At 37.9% G+C, this 22,708-nt stretch overlaps 1 protein-coding gene across 1 annotated transcript in view; it reads left to right on the top strand.

Annotated features, from left to right (window-relative positions):
- The first annotated feature begins 5,920 nt into the window (after window positions 1–5,920).
- The window catches only part of grhl3 (grainyhead-like transcription factor 3), a 23,063-nt gene continuing 6,275 nt past the window's right edge, over window positions 5,921–22,708 (top strand). The window contains exons 1-12 of the mRNA XM_062041505.1: window positions 5,921–6,059; window positions 7,193–7,373; window positions 7,444–7,508; window positions 7,821–8,076; window positions 8,142–8,381; window positions 8,732–8,843; window positions 8,919–9,013; window positions 11,266–11,424; window positions 11,500–11,575; window positions 16,011–16,135; window positions 18,623–18,648; window positions 19,735–19,820. Of these exons, the coding sequence (XP_061897489.1) occupies window positions 6,043–6,059; window positions 7,193–7,373; window positions 7,444–7,508; window positions 7,821–8,076; window positions 8,142–8,381; window positions 8,732–8,843; window positions 8,919–9,013; window positions 11,266–11,424; window positions 11,500–11,575; window positions 16,011–16,135; window positions 18,623–18,648; window positions 19,735–19,820 (1,438 nt within the window). The 5' untranslated portion in view covers window positions 5,921–6,042. The remainder of the gene's footprint in view (window positions 6,060–7,192; window positions 7,374–7,443; window positions 7,509–7,820; window positions 8,077–8,141; window positions 8,382–8,731; window positions 8,844–8,918; window positions 9,014–11,265; window positions 11,425–11,499; window positions 11,576–16,010; window positions 16,136–18,622; window positions 18,649–19,734; window positions 19,821–22,708) is intronic.

The following is a 22,708-nucleotide window of genomic DNA, read 5'->3' as shown; positions in this document are numbered from 1 at the left end:
GTTGCACACGGATGTATTTGAGTCAATCAATCAAACTTTATTTATAAAGCGCTTTTCATACATAAAAGAAATGCAACGCGAAGTGCTTTACAATGTTAAAAACAATACCCCGGTGACCCATATACCCCATTATCACATACGTACGCACGGACACAGATACCAAACACAAACACAAACACGCACACACAACATACACACATATGCAACTATATGGACCAATGATTGCATGGCTGAGTACAGAGGAGAGATGTGAGTAAACACTATCACAGGAGCCATCTGCACCAGGAGGTCATCAGACCATGGCCACCAGGACGCTGACACAAAAGCACCCCCACAAGCACGGCCGATAACCCCTGAGGCACATGGCTCATCTGAGGAACGTTGGAAAAATAACAATAATAAAACTTGTAAAATAGTAAGAACCATGAGTAGAGATAAAGAATACAATACAAGTAAGACATATGAAGATTAATAGAAAAAATAAATAAATAAATAAATATATATATATATATATATATATATATATATATATATATATATATATATATATATATATATATATATATATATATATATATATATATATATATATATATATATATATATATATATGTATATTAAAATGAATATACAATAAATAAATAAATAGAACTAAATAAAATCTGGCATACCTAATAGGATAAAAAATAAAAATACAAATGACGGACCGCAGGCTATATTGAGTGTTGACAGCTACCGACCATGTAGGTGTGTGTGTAGTGTGAACAGTAAAAATAAAAAGTGATCAAGTGTAATACTTAATCGTCCAAATGAAGAGTCACGAGACAGAAGGAACTGAAGGTGTTTTTTGATGCCAGGCAAACGCGCAGCGATGGAGTGACGTCAGACAGATAGATAGATAGTACTTTATTGATTCCTTCAGGAGAGTTCCCTCAGGAACATTAAAAGATTAGAGACCTACTTAAATGTTTCACTTATTTGCATGGATTATTATTGGCCTGTGGATAACTGGATGGCTATGAGGAAGTTTGATGAAGCGCGGTAGCAGCAGCCCTGAGTGTGGCGTCCACTTGAAACTGTATAACTCTTATAAACGTACGTCACTGAAGGACTTTTGAGGATAAATTGTGCTGTTACAAACTACTTTGTGGTGTTGCTTCTTATTTGTAATTATTCCAAGCTGATTTGTTATGTGTATGCAGCGGCAGCTGAACCCAATGTGACAGCGTGTCAAAATTACGACAGTCAGCTAGATAAAAAAATAGCGATAGCAGTATCATTAGAACAGAATCTTCACGGTCCAGGCGGACCGACCCAATTAGCAGGGGTCCCCAAACTACGGCCCGCGGGCCGGATACGGCCCCCCAGCGTCCAAAATCCGGCCCGCGGGAAGTCCCAAGTTAAAAAAAAAATAAATACTAAAAATAAAATAAAAAATTTTGTATATTTTTTTTTTAAAATTTGTCCTTACTAGTCCATTTTCTACCGTCTCCTAGCCACTCAGGCAAATCATATTGTCTAAAAATGAATTTTACCATCGATAACGTGACATGCAGCAAGTGCGCTCTTTAATTCAATTAGTGCGCGAGGAATATATATGTATGAATACATATATATATATATATATATATATATATATATATATATATATATATATATATATATATATATATATATATATATATATATATATATATATATATATATATATATATATATATATATATATATATATATATATATGGGGCGGCCTGGCGAAGTTGGTAGAGTGGCTGTGCCAGCAATCGGATGGTTGCTGGTTACTGGGGTTCAATCCCCACCTTCTACCATCCTAGTCACGTCTGTTGTGTCCTTGGGCAAGACACTTCACCCTTGCTCCTGATGGGTGCTGGTAGCGCCTTGCATGGCAGCTCCCTCCATCAGTGTGTGAATGTGTGTGTGAATGGGTGAATGTGGAAATACTGTCAAAGCGCTTTGAGTACCTTGAAGGTAGAAAAGCGCTATACAAGTATAACCCATTTATCATTTATATATATATATATATATATATATATATATATATATATATATATATATATATATATACATATATATATATATATATATATATATATATATATATATATATATATATATATATATATATATATATATATATATATATATATATATAGACACATATACATATATACACATATACATATATATATATACACACATATATACACATATACATATATATATACATGGACATATACATATACATAGACATACACATATATACACACACATATATACACATTTACATATACATATATATACACACACACACACACACACACACATTTACATATTATATATATATATATATATGTATATATATATATATATATAGCGTGGCCCCCAGCCAAATTGTTTTACCCTAATGCGGCCCCGGAGTCAAAAAGTTTGGGGACCCCTGCAATTAGGAACCGGTACAAAAAAATCGGTATATACCCCTAGTAATGTTCAAAACAAAAACATATTAATTAACCTTTTGTCTTCTACCTGAACGGAGCACATTTTCTCCATTTTGGCTTTGCCCAAATATAAAAACTTTTTGGAAAAAAAGCATCGAAATAGCTACAAAAAAACGAGAAGACAAGGATGAAAATGCAACAAAAAAATGTAAAATAAAAATGACCAAAAAAACCGCCACATCAGAGCAATAAAAAGTGCTGAAAATCCAATAAAAAAGCCACAGTAAAAAACCAAAACTCAACAAAAAAGTGACAAAATGAGGAAAACGTTATGAAAATGAACGTAAAAAATGCACCGACAACACGGCAACGAAGGAAAAATATCTGTTTTGTTGGTCTTTCAAAAGCTTTTCGCTTTTAAATTTGGGTAAAAGCCAAACTGCAGGGAGAAGAGATTATAGTGAAGTCCAGTTCCTGATGACTAAGCGTACCGTCTAAAATCAAATAAAAACATGTTTCTTTGTCCAATTGGAAACATCTTTAAATCTTTTACATATTTCAGAAATGTGGACCATTGACACTTGACCTATATGCTAATAGATTTGGGCCAACAGTTTAGTAGTCTTTGTTTTCCTAGTCTAAGCATCACGGACTGAATGCACTTCAGGGTGTTGGTCATTGATAGTCCAGGTGTAAAACATCGGTAAGAGCAAACAAAAATGGCAAAATACCAGTGGAACAGGGGTGCCCACACTTTTTCAGCATGCTAACTACTTTTCAAATGACCAAGTCAAGGTGATCTGTATACTTCAATTTATCCAGATAGTCTTAAAAATGAATGTCTCAGTAATCCCTAGAAAGTCAGTGTGTTTGAATTGTGTACACATAAAGTGACTCAGAGAGACCCACAACTTTTAGATGTGCTAATTCGGTGCACTAATGAGAGGATGGGGCGAGAAAGAAACCCAAGAGAAAGCCGTTGACACCCTCTAGGAGAAACCAGAAATGCATAAGACTTAAAATAAAGTAGCGAGTATAGATTTGAAATGTTAAAGAAGACATTTAGTGTGCAGGAATGAAGGTGTGCCAACAAAGACAAGGAAGAGTGCTCCTTTTGAGGCAAAGCCAACTTGCCTTTGGATTAATGGGTGTGTGTGAGTGTGTGAGTGTGTGTGTGTGTGTGTGCGTGTATGTGTGTGCATGGGTGTGCGTGTGTGTACGTTTGTGTGTGATGATGCCAAATCCCCTCAGGTATCACACACACACGCTATTATTATAATTTATCAGATTGTGTGTAAGTGTACACCAAATGTGTGGGTGGAGGATGTTACGCGTGATTGACACAAGACCTCACAACGCTCAAACTGGGAACCGTCGACGTCTCATAACGCCATAGTTTTCATTATGTGCTCGTCATATACAAAGTAACTTTCATGCAAAGCCAAAACTCATGTAAAGTTCATGTTTATGGTCATTTATGTATATGGATTTTAATATGAATGAATATCAACATAGATATTATTTCAATATCAGTATTTGTATAATTTTGTAAAAATAAAAAAAATACTGATTATTATTCTTATTATTTATGGAGTTAAATAGCTTATTTTCCCAATTCAGTTGTACAAAAAAAATTATAAAATTATTACATGTGTTGTTTTTTTCAGTATTTATTCAATGACTTTTAAAAAATATTAATCAAACAACGGTTCATTTATTCATACCATTATATTAATTTGATTATAATCTACTAAAATATATAAAAATATACATAATGAATATTTTTTTATTCGAATAACATTTCCATTTTATAAGTAGTCAAAATTCCATTACGCTCTATTGTTTATGATATTTGTAATTATATTAAAAAGGTAAACAAGTAGTGTAAAAAAAAGAAGCCTGTTTTATAGTCATACTATGACTGTAGTTGTCCATGTCAGTGGCGGTTTTCATTAAATTAGAATAAATTCAATTACTGCATTTGGCTCGTTATAATAATTCCAAATTTAATATTAATGATGAACATACAAGTTTTGGGGACTCTAATATTTAAATTGTATACATAGTCAAAAACCCTTTACACTCCATTGTTAATGACATTTATATTTGGAATCAAATATGAAAAATGTCTTATCGTCATATATGTTCATGTAGGTGATTTCATTATATTCAATAAATTTAATAATTACATTTTTAAAGCTTTATAACTTGCTGCAATTTTTTCGAAAAGTTGCTAAATTATTCCAATATTATATAGATTAATAATTGATTGTATTAATATTTTTTTTGTTTAATATTATTTAAATTTTATAATTAGTGAAAAACCTTTTACCCTTTTCTTTGACATTTATATTTAAACTCAAACGTAAAAATGTGGTTTTATAGTCGCATATGTTCCTGTACATAGCTGTTTTCATTAAATTAAATTAAATTAAATTAAATTACCTGTGATGAGGTGGCGACTTGTCCAGGGTGTACCCAGCCTTCCTCCCAAATGCAGCTGAGATAGGCTCCAGCACCCCCCGCCACCCAAGGGACAAGCGGTAGAAAATGGATGGATGGCTATTAGATTACTGCATTTAAAAACAATGTACTGTCATTTTTGGTATTTTTTTTTCCTGCTATACAAGTTTGTGTTTTTGTAAGTAGATGTTTTCATTACATTAAATTAAATTAAATTGCATTTTAAAAAAATAGCATTTTAAAAATAATTAAAATAGTGGCTTTTTAATGCAATTGTTTCATGGCAATATTATTTTTAAAAAAATAGCAGACGTAAATCAAAAAATAGTTTCAAACATGCCGGATTCTTTAGCTAATAACACTTGATAATGATTACTTTTATATTTCTATTCATTCTAAAAGGGCCCATTCAGCAACATCATTAAAAAAATAAAGGCTAAAATTGTGAATGCTAAATTAAGTATAAACATAATACTAGTTTTTGTTTTAAATGTATTAGTATGAAAACATTACAGTACAATTCCTCATGAATAAAACGGCTATGTCATGTCATAAACTAGGTATATATGTCTCTTATTTGTTCTATGTCGAAAACAATGCAGTGTCTGCATTAGGAACTATACTAACACATCCAAAAGTACATGCACTGCACCAAAACTGCAGCAGGAAGGGTGGTTGGTGATGGTAAAAAATGAAACTAAAAACAAAACAAAACCACAAATTAACATTTGAAAGCCCTTCCAGGCACCTTGTGAAGAAACCCTCGCACCTTTTCTAAATCCCCAACCGTGCTCTATTATGTGAGCATTCATGCTTCGAGCTTCTTGTCTTGCAAAGCGCATGCACGGTTTCTCCCAGACATGGGGGGGGTTAAAGATCCTACACCTGTCCTATCAGACACCTGTTTCAGAGGCATATTGGCCAATCGCAGGCGAGAGTGAGCTGGCGCTGCTTGTATAAATATCATGTGGGCTCCACCTGCAGAGGGAATCAAAACACTGAAGTCATCGGCGCGTCACTCAGTGATTCTCTCTAACCTAAACTGCAGGAAAAAAAAAGAAACAAAAAGAAAGAAAACCCCCTCAAAGGAACTTTATTCCAGCTCACTTGGACTGGAGACATGACCAAAGAGACTGAGTAAGTAATTTATGCGGCTTTTTAATCCATTAAAGATTTCATGTTAAATCTGCAACGAGACCCCCATGTGAAAGATTTGAAAGAGAGAAAGTGATAGTAGTGGTCTGTGCTTGTCTGTCACCTGGAGGCCGCCAAGCACAAAAGGACGCTTGGAAGTAGGAATCTCCTCTTAAGGTGTTGGATGCAATGACAGCATGTAATGCATTGAATTACATAACGCTGTGGGATGTGGGGGGTAACCCGAGAAGACCCCCTTAGCCCCCCTAATGTGTCTGTGAACGCGTGCGGTGTAGATGTTGGTGCAGCAGGTGCACCTCTAAGTCCTGCGTGTCTTTAACCACCTGGGGGTCTTTTTTCCCCCGCTGTCGGCACATTTAACGAGCTGTTTACCCGGAGTCAACTGTCAGGCAAACTCCAAAAAGGGATTCTTCAGGACCACGTCACGGATGAAGTCCCCAAACAAATCCAATCCTCTAAATCTGTTTGCTTCTCTACAAACAAGACGGGATTGAAGAATGCGTTTGTTTAGCTTTCGCTGCAGAAAAAGAACAAAATACAACCCAAACCCCTCCCCCCCCCCCCCCTCCCCCCCCCTGTTTTTTCTGCCTCTACCTGTGAGTTTTTCCACATATTCTTGCTCAGGATGTTTTGCAATCGAAACCTTTCATGCTCAGGGGGGAGAATGAACTCACTCGTCACGACGTGATGAATGGATGAGTTGTCACAGAGGGAGGAAAAAAACCCTCATATTTAGACATTTGGATGCTAACGCCTTGTTTATATATCCTTCTGGGGACCAGTGTACACTGCAGTGGACATTTGTATTTATTGCAAGGGACGTTGGTTCTAAGGAGAATGTTGTGCATAAAAACTCATAGTAAAGAAAGTTATTTACCAGGAAATATTGTATCGATGCTTCTTTCACTTAGTTTGTTTGGATCAATGCTACACCTTCTCTTAAACATGTTCACATATGAGAGAAAAATAAGAATCACTGATTTGTATCGATATTAAACTTTCTGGTATCACCACTTACCATCGTGGTTTAGCTTCCAATATGTGGCTCGTAGTTAGCAGTTAAAGATAACTCCACCTCTGATTCTAACCAATCCATTATTGAATTCCTCACAAAGGACTCTGGGAGTGGTCTTTCAGAGCGAGAACTTCAACTATCACAACCGTCTGAACACAAGCTACTTAATGGACCCCTGGTCCTACCTGGAGAACACCTTGCCGGAGGAGAGCCTGTCCAAACCCAGACTCCACCCAGGGGACGACTTGGCGGCCATCACCATGCTTTATGAACAATGCAAGGTAAGTCTGCCGGACCAATGAGAATTCGGGTATTGCTTCATCAGAGTTGACGTTGACATTATCTTTCCAGAACCAGAAGGAGCAGAAGATTACCGGCTTGAGTCGAAACGGTAGCGTCTGCAAACCAACAGAGAGGTAAGAGTTTGATAAAAACTCAAGAGGAAATAGGAGGGAAAGGGGTAATCCTCAAATCAAACACAGCCATGTTTGCCTCTCTGGTCTCCATCAGCAGCTCTCTTAGGACAGACAATTAACTGAGCCCTTTACCCTTAGTGTCACCCATGTCGGGTTGGGTGAGACTTGAGTCTATTGTGGGTCTGCTAGTGTTTGAGAAACTCAAACAAGAGCTGGATTAAGACACAAACAGTACCCACCCCAGACTGAAGACTCCTTCCAAGGAGTGTGTACACCTAAAAACACGTGACAGATGATTCTCTTTGCCGCCAGGACTCCAACCAATGACCTTGTCTCTTTGGAGACGTCCGCCAACGTCATGAAGATCCTCTCCGAGAGTGCTCCGGCCAACTACTCCTTGGAGGTGCTAGGATCCAAGCAGAATCCGTCCCTGCCGCCAAGCGCCGACACCTACGCCACCTTGACCAGCGTGGCGGCGGACACCGACAAGCAGGATCTCAATATCATCTTTGACTCTATACTGCAAAAGTGGCCTGAACCCGGCGCTTTTCCTGACCCCAATGCAGAGGTACAAGACACCTCAATCTCCTACACGCTAGCTGTGTCTAACTTGTTGTTTTATGCGGTTCTTAGACTCTCAACTACAACAGTGGCTACGCAGAGGACCACTCCAGTCCCGTCTACTCTGGATCCTATGCCGGCTCCCCGCCTGAGAGATATAGGAGTGAGCTCCAGTTCTCCCTGGGTGCTCCCGCGGCATCCTCTTACAAATCCAGTCAGTTGCCCATGGTCTACCTGAACAAGGGGCAGTTCTATCCCATCACCTTGCAGGGAGTGGACAGCAGTGCCTGCATCACAACGACCAAAGTCAAGGTAATTTGTTGAGATGGTCAAAAGGGGACAACCTTCCCAAATATTTTGTATTTCACGTGGAACTGACTAACACTCTGGGTTGGGAAATCCTGTCTATGATAACGCCAGCTAGAAATCTTTGAGCTGACGTGTGCAGCAGCAACAAAACAAGGAGTGGGGGAAGGTGTGGTGTTGTTTTTGAACAGCGCAAGGCGACAATCTTGTCTTTGTCAAGGCCGTAAGAAGGGACAAACGTACACAAACAGCTCACGGCAAATAAGTGACGACAAGAAAGGCAGAAAGGAAGGATTTGAAGTCATGAGTGATCGCCACTTGACGCTAAATTCTCTACCACCTTTCTCCTACTCCAGACGGTGGTCATGGCGGTTTTTGAGAACGACAAAACCCCGGAAATGCAGCTGCGCTTTTGGAACCACTGGCACGCACGCCAGCCAACCGTCAAGCAAAGGGTCATTGACATCGGTATGTGACGCAAAATCCACCTGCGCCGCACAGTTCCCAAAAACCCCGCCTAACTCGATCTCTCCGTCGTCACAGCCGACTACAAGGAAGTGTTTAGCGGCATCAGCGACGTCGAAGAGGTCGCGTTCAACGCCCTCTCCTTTATCTGGAACCCCAACGAAGAAGCCAAGGTAACATTTATCTTTGATGCGGACAGGTGCAAGATTTAGGAGTTTGAAGTAAAACAGACGGGAACGAGGGGAAGGAGTGGTTGAGGAGGGAGGGGAGGAATCCAAGAAATGTGTTTGGCCCCGAGGCTCAGTCACAGCCGCAAAGGCCAAATTCTCGGTGGGGTTGGGCGTGCCAAAAAACCTGCTGCGGGTGGAGAGGCAAGCAGGAAGGGAAGACATCTCGTACTGAAATTAAAGAATGCTTAGGAGACACAGTAGAGTCCTTTGGAAAAAATATGTCACGTCGGAGGAAATATGGCCCCAATGTGAGCTCTGATTTCGTATCAAATCAATGTTGAGAAGCATGAAACTCCTTCTTCATTTCTTCTGTATAAATAATTAACAACAGTTTTGCAGGGAATGAATGCAAGCTTGGGTATTTTATTTTACAGTTTAGGACAAAATGCACTGCACAAACTGAAATGTAAGCAACATGAAATACAGTAGTACCTTTGGATACGAGAACATCAGATTAGGAGTTTTTCAGGATCAGGTCTCTCTGCTAATTGTTATGCTTCAGGTTTCGGGCAAAAATTTGGGTTACCACCGCTGATGAATGTCACAGTGCACCCCGTAGGATTCGACCAAAACAAACGGTCTTACTTGCTCGACATGGACATCACTTTGTTTTCCCACCATGGGAAGGACGAAAGTGAGTGCGAAGGACAGTCTTGAGAAGAAGTACATGATATTCTTTAAAATAAAGAAGCAAATCATCAAAAACAGTGAAGCAGAATGAGCGGTGAAGCAGAATGAGTCCACAACACAACGTTAAATGTTAAAATAATATCTAAATTGGCTGACATGTATCCAAGAAATATGGCAAAGCTGTACGTCAGTCAAGGAAAATGATCAAACTACATAAATAATACACTGTCATTTGATTTTGATAAAAACATTTTTTATTTTGATAGATTGAAAATTAACACCAATGAGTTGACTGATGATATAATTTATTCAGAAAATATAAATAACGTCAAATAAAGATAGAATGCTATTAACCGCAACATGTAAGTGTAAAAAAAAAACCTCAACAACATTATGATTTCTACAATTTCAGAATGTGCTTGTTCTATTTTTAAACAAAGAAAACAATCTGAAGTTGTCTTTATTTTTAGGTTATCGTGCCGTGATTTTACCGGCCCACTTGGGAGTAGATTTTTCTCCATGTGGCCCCCGATCTAAAATGAGTTTGACACCCCTGATCTAAAATGTCATTTTTCTTTCTAAAAGGTACCAATAAATTGATTTTAATTAATTTTAATAGGCAACGCTGTTTCGCAATATTTTTCGATTCCAAATTGATTAAAGTCGTATCCTGAGGTACTAACGTATCAGAAAAAAAAGACAAAATATATATATATATATATATATATATATATATATATATATATATATATATATATATATATATATTTGTCTTTTTATATATATATATATATATATATATATATATATATTTTTGTCTTTTTATATATATATATATATATATATATATATATATATATATATATACTTTTTTTTTTTTTTTTAATTTATTTATTTATTTATTTTTTTTAAAACAGGGCATATTTTTTGCTATGTTACATTTTTTTTCCACGTGTTCATTTATTTCAGGCAATGACATTAACAAAAAAAGTACAAGGTAGACAACATATAACAATATAAATTAATATAATGCTAAAGGTAATGTACAGTATGTAAGAATGAGTATGTAAGGAATAATCTTGGTAGTAAAACATCCCACAATACCATATTAGGTATATGTTAAAGTAAACATTTATTTTGTAGTTTTTTAAAATATATTTTTGTTATTTCCACTATTTATTTTTCTTAACATTTCTATTTTTGCAGTGCAGTTCCTGATATAAAAAAAATATAAAAAAAATGAAAAATGAAAAAACATGATAATGAAGGTAACTTGTTCCCACAAACCTTTTGTTAGTTTATTTCCTACGCTTCCCATTAAAGTAACGATACATTTCTGCTCAACATTTAAATGTGTACCAATTCGTATTCTTTAACTCCCCACTGGAACGTGCAAAGATTCTAAGGTGAAAGTGAAACAAACTCCCGAGCTATACGTTGGCCTCTTGTCGTGTTATCATTAGCCCACAGGACTTGAAAGCTGTCATGGCCAGTAAGCGCGTGACGATGGCATCAAAAAAAAACCCAAAAAAACCCGCAGATAACACAAATGTTCCCTCCTGCAGGTGTTCATCGGCATCAACTCGTTGAGCACAGACTTCTCGTCACAGAAAGGCGTGAAGGGCCTGCCCCTCAACCTCCAGATAGATACCTACGACTATAGCTCGGGAAGCAACCGGCTCATACACAGGGCTGCTTGCCAAGTCAAGATTTTCTGCGATAAGGTAAGTCAACTGTGCATCCTGCATATGCTGTACATCAGCACAACCTGAATTTTTTATTGTTTTTTGCATACGCAGGGGGCCGAGCGAAAGATGCGCGATGAGGAGAGGAAGAGGACCAAGAGGAGGGTGAAGACGACCAATGATGCCAATGGTAAGAATTTGATCAAAAACTTCAAAAATACTGTACTAAACTTTTTTGGTACATGCTCGGACATCGTTTAACAACCTTTTTTGAGGCAAGGCACATTTTTTGCATAAATTACATACAGATAAGGATTGGTAGAAAACAATATGACAATAGTATTAAAAGCTCTATCGTTGGCAAAATGTATATAAATTAAATCATAAACTGTCTATATCGTGCAAACTTAGTATGCATAAAAAAGAAAAGCAGTACTGTAGTTGTATCTCTAGACCAGTGTTTTTCAAGCTTTTTTGAGCCAAGGCACATTTTTTGCGTTAAAAAAATCCGGAGGCACGCCACCAGCAGAAATAATTAAAAAACGAAACTCAGTTGACAGTAAAAAGTCGTTGTCGCAATTGTTGGATATGACTTTAAACCATAACCAAGCATGCATCACTATAGCTCTTGTCTCAAAGTAGGTGTACGGTCACCACCTGTCACATCACGCCCTGACTTATTTTGAGATTTTTGCTGTTTTTTCTGTGTGTAGTGTTTTAGTTCTTGTCTTGTGCTCCTATTTTGGTGGCTTTTTCTTTTTTTGGGGGTATTTTCCTGTTGCAGTTTCATGTCTTCCTTTGAGCAATATTTCCCGCATCTACTTTGTTTTAGCAATCAAGAATATTTCAGTTGTTTTTATCCTTCTTTCTGGGGACATTGTTGATTGTCATGTCATGTTCGGATGTACTTTGTGGACGCCTCCCCATCAATATTTAATAAATATTATTTATTAAATAATATAACTGATTAAGAATGTCTAAGACTACCTACGCCTCCCCATCAAAAATACAAAATGGTTCCTTCCACCAAGATAGCCCAGAATGGAACACTTCACTCAACACAGACGTCATAACTCCATCAAATCTCACCTTTAAGCATTTACACACATTTCGGAACGAGGGTGAGGCGATAGAAGAAAGGTAAAATTTAAATAAATCTATTTGTGGCATTGTAGGAGAAAGTTATGTACACGTTTCACTTTTGCATCTCATTGCCCATAACTGTGGTGCGTTCAAGGACCCTCGAGTAAAGTAACAGAGGTGTCATTAGGTTTTAAAGACAAGTAATAATAATGTAATCATAATATTAATAATGATACATTATTTTGATTCATATTATCTACTGATGATAATTCTACATGAATCACTTAGTGTCTACAATCTGAAGTAAAAGAAAATGTGTATTTAAGTAAATAATAACTGGTTATATAATTGTCTAAATTTATATTATGGACATTTTGCATTAAATTTGTTGTAATTTAAAAACATTTAAAAATAAGCTTTTTTTAAACAAAACAAAATTGTTTCAGGTAGGGGCGTCCAGATCAACATTTTTGGCCTCAGATCCGATCCGATTTGGAGTCCCGATCCGATACTTTGACGACAGATCTGAAAATGTTCTATAGCAAGTAACTAAAGTAAACACAATACCAAATTTGTATAAAGCTTATCGTATTTAATTTAAAATGTCCGAGTATTGTTGTAAATCAAAATTGTGAAGTGCAATTTTTTAAACAAGATAAAGTATCTAGTGCACAATAACTAAACAAAAGCAAAAACAACTATTGGCTCCCAATAAAACCATTTGGGTTTTGTCCTCAAAGCTTCTCACTCCCTGACTTTGTAAACAATAACAAAAGTGACCCAAAAAATTAATCTGTAACATTAAGAACCATAAAAATAAATGAGAAAGCTTCTCTCCTCCTCTCTCTGATCCACTTTCTCCTTGTTTTCCTTTGAGTTATCTCTCTTTATCCGCACTTGGAAAGCTACTATCTTATCCCATGATCGGGATCGGGACATCTCTACTTTCGAGGGTTTATCTCAGGGGTGTCAAACGTACGGCCCGAGGACCGGAACAGATTTTATCCGGCCCGCGGGATGAGTTTGCTAAGTATAAAAATGTACCTGAAATTTTTGAATGAAAGAAACTGCTGTTCTAAATGTGTCCACTGGATGTCGCAATAGCAATTATTTGTATCTTTCTAGATGATGCTACATATGTACAAAATACATCACGTCGAGGAAAATGATCAAATTACATAAATAACATCCTATAATTTGATTTTGATATAATTGTTCATCTTGATAGATTGAAAATTAACACCAATGAGTTGACTGATGAACATTGTCACATAATTTGTTCAGAAAATATAAATAACGACAGATAAATTATTAACCGCAACATGTAAGTGTAAAAAAAAAACAACAACAACATTATAGTTTGTACATTGTGCTTGTTCTATTTTTAAACAAAGAAAACACTCTGAAGTTGTCTTTATTTTTAAGTTGTCGTGCCGTGATTTTTACCAGTCCGGCCCACTTGGGAGTAGATTTTTCTCCATGGGGAGTTTGACACCCCTGGTTTATCTAGATATCTTCTATATCTTTAAAAAGTCAAAAACCGACTTAATGTGTCTTAAAAAGCTGGTTTTAACCAAATCCATGCACATTTAGTTTTTTAGTGCACGTAAACATACCAAGTGTGTGTAAGGCAGGGGTGTCCAAACCTTTTCCACTGAGGGCCGCACACGGAAAAATTTAAGCATGCGGGGGCCATTTTGATATTTTTCATTTTCAAACCTTAACAAAATATATGGATTTTTTTTTTTTTTTTAACCTTTAGATCTCCCGGGGACCATAAAGGGTCTCAGTCATTAAAATGTAAAAAATAAGTCAAATTATTATTATTTTTTATTTGACACTTACAGTAAATCTCTATATCAACTTCAGGTTGATATAAAGTAAAAAAAAAAAAAAGGTTTTATGCCTTTTCTGTCAAAGACAACTTTGTTTTTTATAGTAAAACTGAAATATGCAGTATTTAGTAATTAGAGCCCTAAAAGATCAATAATGCAGGACACCATTGATTTTAATTCTTTAATATTTTTGAGTAATCACAGTGAAAAGTTAAATAAAATCCTACTAAATATATTTGGGATCCAAAAGGTCCCCCACTCATAAAGTGATACATTTTTATTAGTTTTTTTTTACTTTTAACACTTAAATTACGAGATCAACTTCAGATATATCTGTCGATTTTACGTTTGAACTATTATTTTGTTTGTATTATGCTCTTTTGTCAAATAAAACTTTGATGTTTTTTTATGGCAACCACACAATATATGCAATATTTTTTCCACATAAAACATTTTAAAGTGACATTTTTTAAGTAATAATTCATTGTAACAGAAATGTTTTGTCTTTTTTTTTTTTGAGCAATGGCAAAACAAAAAAAAAAGAAACAAAGAAAAAAGAAAAAAAAACAGCCTGAATGGCAGCTTTGTGTCAACATTGCAACTTTTTCTTGTTAGATTTCACCTCATTCCACTTTTTTAAAATGTTTTTTTGAATTTTTGCAATACTATCAATTTTGCAATTTTTGCAGAATGTGTGGGGGGCCGGTAAACGATTAGCTGCGGGCCGCAAATGGCCCCCGGGCCGCACTTTGGACACCACTGGTGTAAGGGGTGGCGACCTTTGGGTTTAGGGTGGCACGGGGGGGCCCTTTAGGAGTCTCGGGAGTGTGCGGTCCCAGGAATAGCACCTGAAATAAGTATTTCCTAAACTCCAGACCCCAAATTTGACATTCGGTTCTGTGTTGCTCCAGCGTTGACATATTGTGGCATAAAGAGAAATGCCTGATTGATTATCAGTAGGGATGTCCGATAATGGATTTTTGCCGATATCCAATATTCCGATATTGTCCAACTCTTTAATTACCAATAACAACCGATACCTATATCAACCGATACCAATATATACAGTCGTGGAATTAACACATTATTATGCCTAATTTGGACAACTTGGTAGGGTGAAGCTAAGGTCCTTTTTTAAAAAATTAATAAAATAAAACAAGATAAAAAATAAAAACATTTTCTTGAATAAAAAATAAAGTAAAACAATATAAAAACAGTTACATAGAAACTAGTAATTAATGAAAATGAGTAAAATTAACTGTTAAAGGTTAGTACTATTAATGGACCAGCAGCACACACAATCATGTGTGCTTACGGACTGTATCCCTTGCAGACTGTATTGATATATATTGATATATAATGTAGGAACCAGAATATTAATAACAGAAAGAAACAACCCTTTTGTGTGAATGAGTGTAAATGGGGGAGGGAGGTTTTTTGGGTTGGTGCACTAATTGTAAGTGTATCTTGTGTTTTTTTATGTTGATTTAATAATTTAAAAAAAAAAAAAAAAAAACACCAAAAAAAAAACGATACCGATAATAAAAAAACAAAACGATAGTGATCATTTCCGATATTACATTTTAAAGCATTTATCGGCCGATATTATCGGACATCTCTAATTATCAGTAAAATAGCTGACATGATCAACTCAATTGACCCCTACGGTTGTGTCATTTTCAGTCCGTTGTAATTTTTGATTCCCAGCCAACAAGTCCTTGGTAAGCAGCTCCATGGGAAGTGACTGCACCTTCTTTCAGACTTTGGAAGACCACATCACACAGCCAGTCCTCTTCATCCCTGAGGCACATCTATCCAGCTTACAGCGCATGGTAGGCCTCCTTCCAATACTACGACTACTACTTCTCTGGCGTGAGTCATCATCCCGACCCTTCGTTCACCCTGAAGGCAACAACCTGGGCACGGGACAGGTAGCGAGGAGGAGGGCGGGGGTGTGGAGGGAAGTGTGGGAAAGTATGCAGTGAGAAAAATCAGTATGGGAAAAAAGAAGGGAGGAGAAAGTGAGGTACGACTCTATAATTGGAGTCGAAACCACCAAGCCTGAGCGAGTGCGAGCAATGGGGGCCCTCCACACCTGGCACATCAGCGGCGTCCTCCAATACGCGCCACCCTCATCTTATTTCTCACGCCGCGCTGTTCAGACAAGCCAAAGTTCCCACGCGCTGTTTATGAATTGTATTCAGTGATGCACTTAACTTAGTCCACATTTTGTTATGTTACAGCCTTATTTCAAAATGGAATGAGTTCATGTTTGTCCTCAAAATTCTACAGACAACACCCCATAATGACAATGTGAAAAAGTTTTTTTTTTTTTAATTGCAAATGTACTTAAATAAAAAAAAATCTAAAAAACCACATGTACTAAGTATTCAATACTTTGTTGAGGCAGCAATTACAGCCTCAAGTCCTTTTGACTACAGTTCCACAAACTTGGCACACCTATCTTTGGGCAGTTTCGCCCATTCCTCTTTGTAGCACCTCCCAGGCTCCATTATATTGGATGGGAAGTGTTGGTTTTCATCCAGGATGTCTCTGTACATTGCTGCATTCATCTTTCCCTCTATCCTGACTGGTCTCCCAGTTTATGCCGCTGAAAAACATCCCCGCAGCATGATGCTACCACCACCATGCTTCACTGCCTGGTTTCTTCCAAACATAACGCCTGGCATTCATGCCAAAGACTTCAATCTTTGTCTCATCAGACCAGAGAATTTTGTTTCTCATGGTCTGAGAGTCTTTCAGGTGCATTTTGGCAAACTTTTTTTTATGTCTGACCACGATACTATCGAGCCTGATTGGTGGATTGCTGCAGAGATGGTTGTCCTTCTGGAAGGTTCTCCTCTCTCCATAGAGGAATGCTGTAGCTCTGACAAAGTGACCATCGGGTTCTTGGTCACCTCCCTGACTAGACTAAGATGAATGCAGCAATGTACAGAGACATCCTGGATGAAACCCAACACTTATCATCCAGTATAGTGGAGCTTGAGAGGTGCTGCAAAGAGGAATGGGTGACACTGCCCAAAGATAGGTGTGCCAAGTTTGTGGCATCATATTCAAAAAGACTTAAGGCTGTAATTGCTGCCAAAGGTGCATCAACAAAGTATTGGCAAAGGCTGTAAACACTTACAGTATGTACATGTGTTTTACATTTTTATTTTTATTTTTAATGAATTTGCAAAATTAAAAATTAAAAATTTTCACATTGTCATTATGGGGTAAACAAAAAAATTCTGAATACAAAAATTCATGTCTTTTTAAATAAAAAAATACATTTTTCCAATTATAAAAACATTCAATTATAAATATGTATTTTTATATAAAAAATTAATTTTTAGAATACAAAAATACTAATATTAATATTTTCCAAAATATTTATCTATTATATATTTCTGAAAATTGTTGGTGTACATATATTTGTAAGAAAAAAGAAAAATATTTCCTTTAAAAATATAAATATAAAAATTCTATAAAATGTATATAACATGTTTAAAAAAATAAATATGAATACTTAATTCATCTAAATTAAAATACTTTTTTTTTTTTTTTTAATTGTTTTAATATTTTAAATACTTCAAGAGATATAAATATACTTATTTCATATTTTTAAAAATTATATATATATATTTTTTGTAAAAATAAATACATTCTTATTTTTTATATAAAAAAAACTATTTTTAATATAAAAAAACAAAAAAAACATGTGCTTATATTCTCTAAAATACATTTTCTAAATCAATATTTATTTGTATTGAAATACTTTAAAAATATATATATATATATGTCCTTTAAAAGTGAATTTCTAAATATATACATTTGTTTATATAGTTAAAAAATAAAAACTACTTAATTGCTTTTTATTTTATTTCTGAGACAAAAAAACGTATTTCTGTCGAACAACGCATTTGTGATTATACCATTAATTATTTGCAAAGAAAAAAAAAAATTTCACATTGACATTATGGGGTATTGTGTATATCATTTTGAGGACAACAATGAATTTATTCCATTTTGGAATAAGGCTGTAACGCATAAATGTGGGAAAAGTAAAGCACTGTGAATACTTTCCGGATGCACTGCAAGCCCATAATGAAACCTCCATGGATTTCCACTAGAGGCGGCAGAAGCGCCTGCAAGACAATGGTTGTCCTCGCAGAGGGGGTGTTATGGGAAATGCAGTGTTGTGGGGCGATAACATTCCTTGACGGAGGCATGAATCTGCACACAAAGGTTGCATGGAGCGCATTAAGCAACGTGTTTATCGCTCTTCTGATCAGATCTTTTTGTCCTTCCTTCTGCAGGCCCCAACTATGGACGACAATGAGAGGTAAGCATCTTGTGCAAGCTCCAATAAGAAAGGGTTGAATCGGGCTTGGGTTGAGGACCCAACTGGCTCACGGCTTGATTTGTAGTATTTATCAGAGTATTATATATGATCTTTCATTATATTATATTTTTTCACCAAGTACCTCCTTAGAAAAAACTTGGCTCTGCAATTACCAGCAAAATGACCAACATTAATATACATTAGCGTAAAAGTGTTCATTAAAAACAAGAAGTTTTATTTAACAAGTATATTTAAATATTTTTGGCCACTGTAACATACACATAGTTTGAACAGTAACACTATGTTTGAATATAAAAAAATAAAACACTTTACTTTAATGAAGTGATTATTTGGCATACCACTGGATGGATTCCACGTACCACTAGCTGTACATGTACCACAGATTGAGAATCCCCGATATAGTTAGTACACGATTTCTTGTTGGTCGTAAATGAATGACATCGGTGCATGCATCCTGGCAGCGTGGCTCAGATGGTAGAGCAGCCATCCAGAAACTTGAGGGTTCCCGGTACGAATCCAGCTTCCGTCATCCCCGCCACTGCCGTTGTGTCCTTGGGCAAGACACTTCACCCACCTAGCTAGCAGTGCCTCCCACAATGGCGTATGAATGTGTATGAATGTTTAGTGGTGGTTGGAGAGGGCGTTGGCCCAAATTGGCAGCCACACTTCCGTCAGTCTGCCCCAGGGCAGCTGTGGCTACAAATGGAGCTTACCACCAAATATATGTGCGAATGCAGAGGGAATGAATAACGCGTCTTGCTGTAAAGCCCTTTAAGTGTCTAGAAAGACGCTATATAAAATCTAACCCATTATATTAGTGTTATTATTATTGAAAAAAAATTCTCTAGTGTTAAATTTGTCACACCTGGGATTACTTGTCTTGGCGGCACTATGGACTTTTGCTCACAGCAACCTTCTGCATCCATGTCTTCTGTGTACTGGGACTGAAAAGAGCACCTACTTGTTGTATTTAATTAATAAAGGCAATGATGCAAATTGATGCAATTTAGTCCCTGCCCCTAATTTGACGTCCTTTTCCCAACGTCTTTCCTTTTTATTTTTTAGAAATTCACTAAAGAGGAGGTACTCGGAAAGACAGCAGAACAGTTCTCCACCCAGCAAGCAAGCCCGCAGAGAAGAATCCCACAGAGGTAAGCAGTCTTATATGCACATATATATATATATATATATATATATATATATATATATATATATATATATATATAGGTTGAGTTCCATTCATATATATATGTATGTATATATTTATATAGGTTGGGTTCCATTTATATATACAGTGGGGCAAAAAAGTATTTAGTCAGCCACCCATTGATTGTCAATGGGTGGCTGACTAAATACTTTTTTGCCCCACTGTATATATATATATATATATATATATATATATATATATATATATATATATATATATATATATATATATATATATATATATATATATATATATATATATATATATATATATATATATATACACACATATATATGTCATCATCATCATCGGCAGCTCAGTCTCGAGAGACCATACTGATGCGCGTCTGGAGTCTTGTCATGTTGTTTGGCATCGTCTGCTATGGCTGCGCAGTCCGATCTGTGAGTGACAGTCTTTATTGCAGTTTGTGCAAATGAATAAGGTGGCCTGGGTTTGAGGGGTTGCTGCAGTGCACTTCCTGCGTCTCCTCTTCTCTGCTGCAAGCCGATCTCTTGCCACCTCAGCTTCTGCACTGCCCTTGTGGACAGTCTGACGCCAAGCATTTCTGTCCATGGCCTGTACCTCCCAGCTGTCAGGAGAGATGTTGCATGCTTTCATGTCTCTTTTGCAGACGTCCTTGAAGCGTAGTAGGGGGCGACCAGCTCGTCTGGTGCCAATGGTCAGTTGTCCATACATGATGTCCTTAGGTAGTCTTCCATCCTCCATCCGTCGGACATGGCCGAGCCAGCGGAGACGGCGTTGACTCAGCAGGGAGTACATGCTGGGGATCTTGGCGCGCTGCAGGATGTTGGTGTATGGGATGTGGTCCTGCCAGCTGATGTTGAGGATGCGCCTGAGGCACCGCATGTGGAAGGTGTTGAGCCGACGTTCTTGCTTCATATAGGTGGTCCAGGATTCACTTCCATAGAGAAGGGTGCTGAGAACGCAGGCCTGATATACACGGATCTTGGTGTGTTCTGACAGCGCTCCGTTCTCCCACACTCTCTTGGTCAGTCTAGCCATGATGGTATTTGCCTTTCCGAGACGCCTGTCCAGTTCGATGTCCAGTGAGAGGTTGTTGCTGATTGTTGATCCCAAGTAGGTGAACTCGTCCACAGTGTCCAGTCTGATGTTATCAACTGTGATGGAGGGGGCAGTACTGATGTCTTGTGCACTGATGTTGGTCTTCTTCAGGCTTATTGTGAGCCCAAACTGCTTACAAGCATCGGCAAAGCGGTCAGCCAAACTCTGAAGGGCATCCTCTGTGTGAGTCATGAGGGCTGCATCATCAGCAAACAACATCTCCCTGATGAGAACTGTCCTGACCTTGGTCTTAGAACGCAGTCGCGCCAGGTTAAACAATCTCCCATCAGACCGGGTGTGCAGGTATACACCATCAGTGGAGGAGTCGAAGGCGTAAGACAGGAGCAGGGAAAAGAAAATCCCGAAAAGGGTTGGTGCAAGTACACAGCCCTGCTTGACACCACTGTTGATACAGAATGGTTCTGAGGATGATCCGTCATACAGGACTGTGCCCTTCATGTTGACATGGAAGGAGGTCACCATGCTGCCGAGCTTTGGGGGGCAGCCAATCTTCTCAAGGAGCTGGAATAGGCCTTCCCTGCTGACCAGATCGAAGGCCTTGGTGAGGTCTATGAACATCATGTAGAGTGGCTGGCCTTGCTCTCTACTCTTTTCCTGGAGCTGTCGAAGGGAAAAGATCATGTCAGTTGTCGACCTGCCTGCTCTGAAGCCACATTGGGATTCTGGATAGACACGATCCGCGAGTCTCTGCAGCCTGTTGAGGAGGATGCGTGCATACACTTTGCCGACAATGCTGAGAAGGGAGATCCCTCTGTAGTTGTTGCAGTCACTGCGGTCACCTTTGTTTTTATACAGTGTCACAATGGTGGCGTCACGCATGTCTTGTGGGACTGCACCTTCCTCCCAGCACATGCAGAGCAACTCATACAGAGGCTGAAGCAGGGCAGGTTTCCCGTGCTTGATGGCTTCAGGTGGGATGTTATCGCTACCTGGTGCTTTGTCGTTTGGGAGGGCATCAATGGCTTTGCTGAGCTCTTCCATAGTGGGCACTTCATCTAGCTCCTCCATGATGGGCAGATCCTTCGTACCACTAAGGGCAGCATTGGAAACTGATGTTTCACGGGAGTACAGTTCTGAGTAGTGTTCCACCCATCTGGTCATCTGTTCCTCCCGGTTAGTGATCTTCTCCCCTGACAGAGATTTCAGGGGGGCAATTCCTTTTACTGCAGGGCCAAGGGCCTTTTTGATGCCGTTGTACATGCCGCGTGTGTTTCCGGACTCGGCACAGCTCTGTATTTCCTTACACAGTTGTTGCCAATATTCATTGGCACACTGTCTAGCAACACGCTGGGTGGTGTTCCGAGCCCTTCTGAGTGCTGTGAGTGTCTGTTCATTTGGGCATTCCTTGTGTGCTAAGAAGGCTGCACGTTTAGCCTCTATTTCTGGTTTCATCCTTGGAAGGTGGGCTTTGAACCAATCCTGGCAGGGATGTTCTTTCTTGCCAAACGAGGACATGGCCGTGTTGTAAATTTTCTCCCTCATGGCATTCCACTTTCCTGTGGCGTCATGATCTGGCAGGTCCTGTAGGGCTTCATCCAGGTTGGTTACATATGCGTCCACCTTAAGGGGATCTGACATGTGTACTGTGTTGATCCGGGGGCGGCCTTTTGGTTTGGAGTGATGTAGCTTGCGTGGCTGGAGACGCACTTTGCTGCACACAAGGGCATGGTCAGTGTCACAGTCTGCACTATGGTAGCTTCTGGTGATGAGGACATTGTTTAAGGCAGA

The sequence above is a fragment of the Entelurus aequoreus genome, linkage group LG03 (assembly GCF_033978785.1).
Source record: "Entelurus aequoreus isolate RoL-2023_Sb linkage group LG03, RoL_Eaeq_v1.1, whole genome shotgun sequence".
Classification (NCBI taxonomy): Eukaryota; Metazoa; Chordata; class Actinopteri; order Syngnathiformes; family Syngnathidae; genus Entelurus; species Entelurus aequoreus.
The sequence above is the reverse complement of the archived record's forward strand: the minus strand, read 5'-3'. Positions and strand labels throughout refer to the sequence as shown.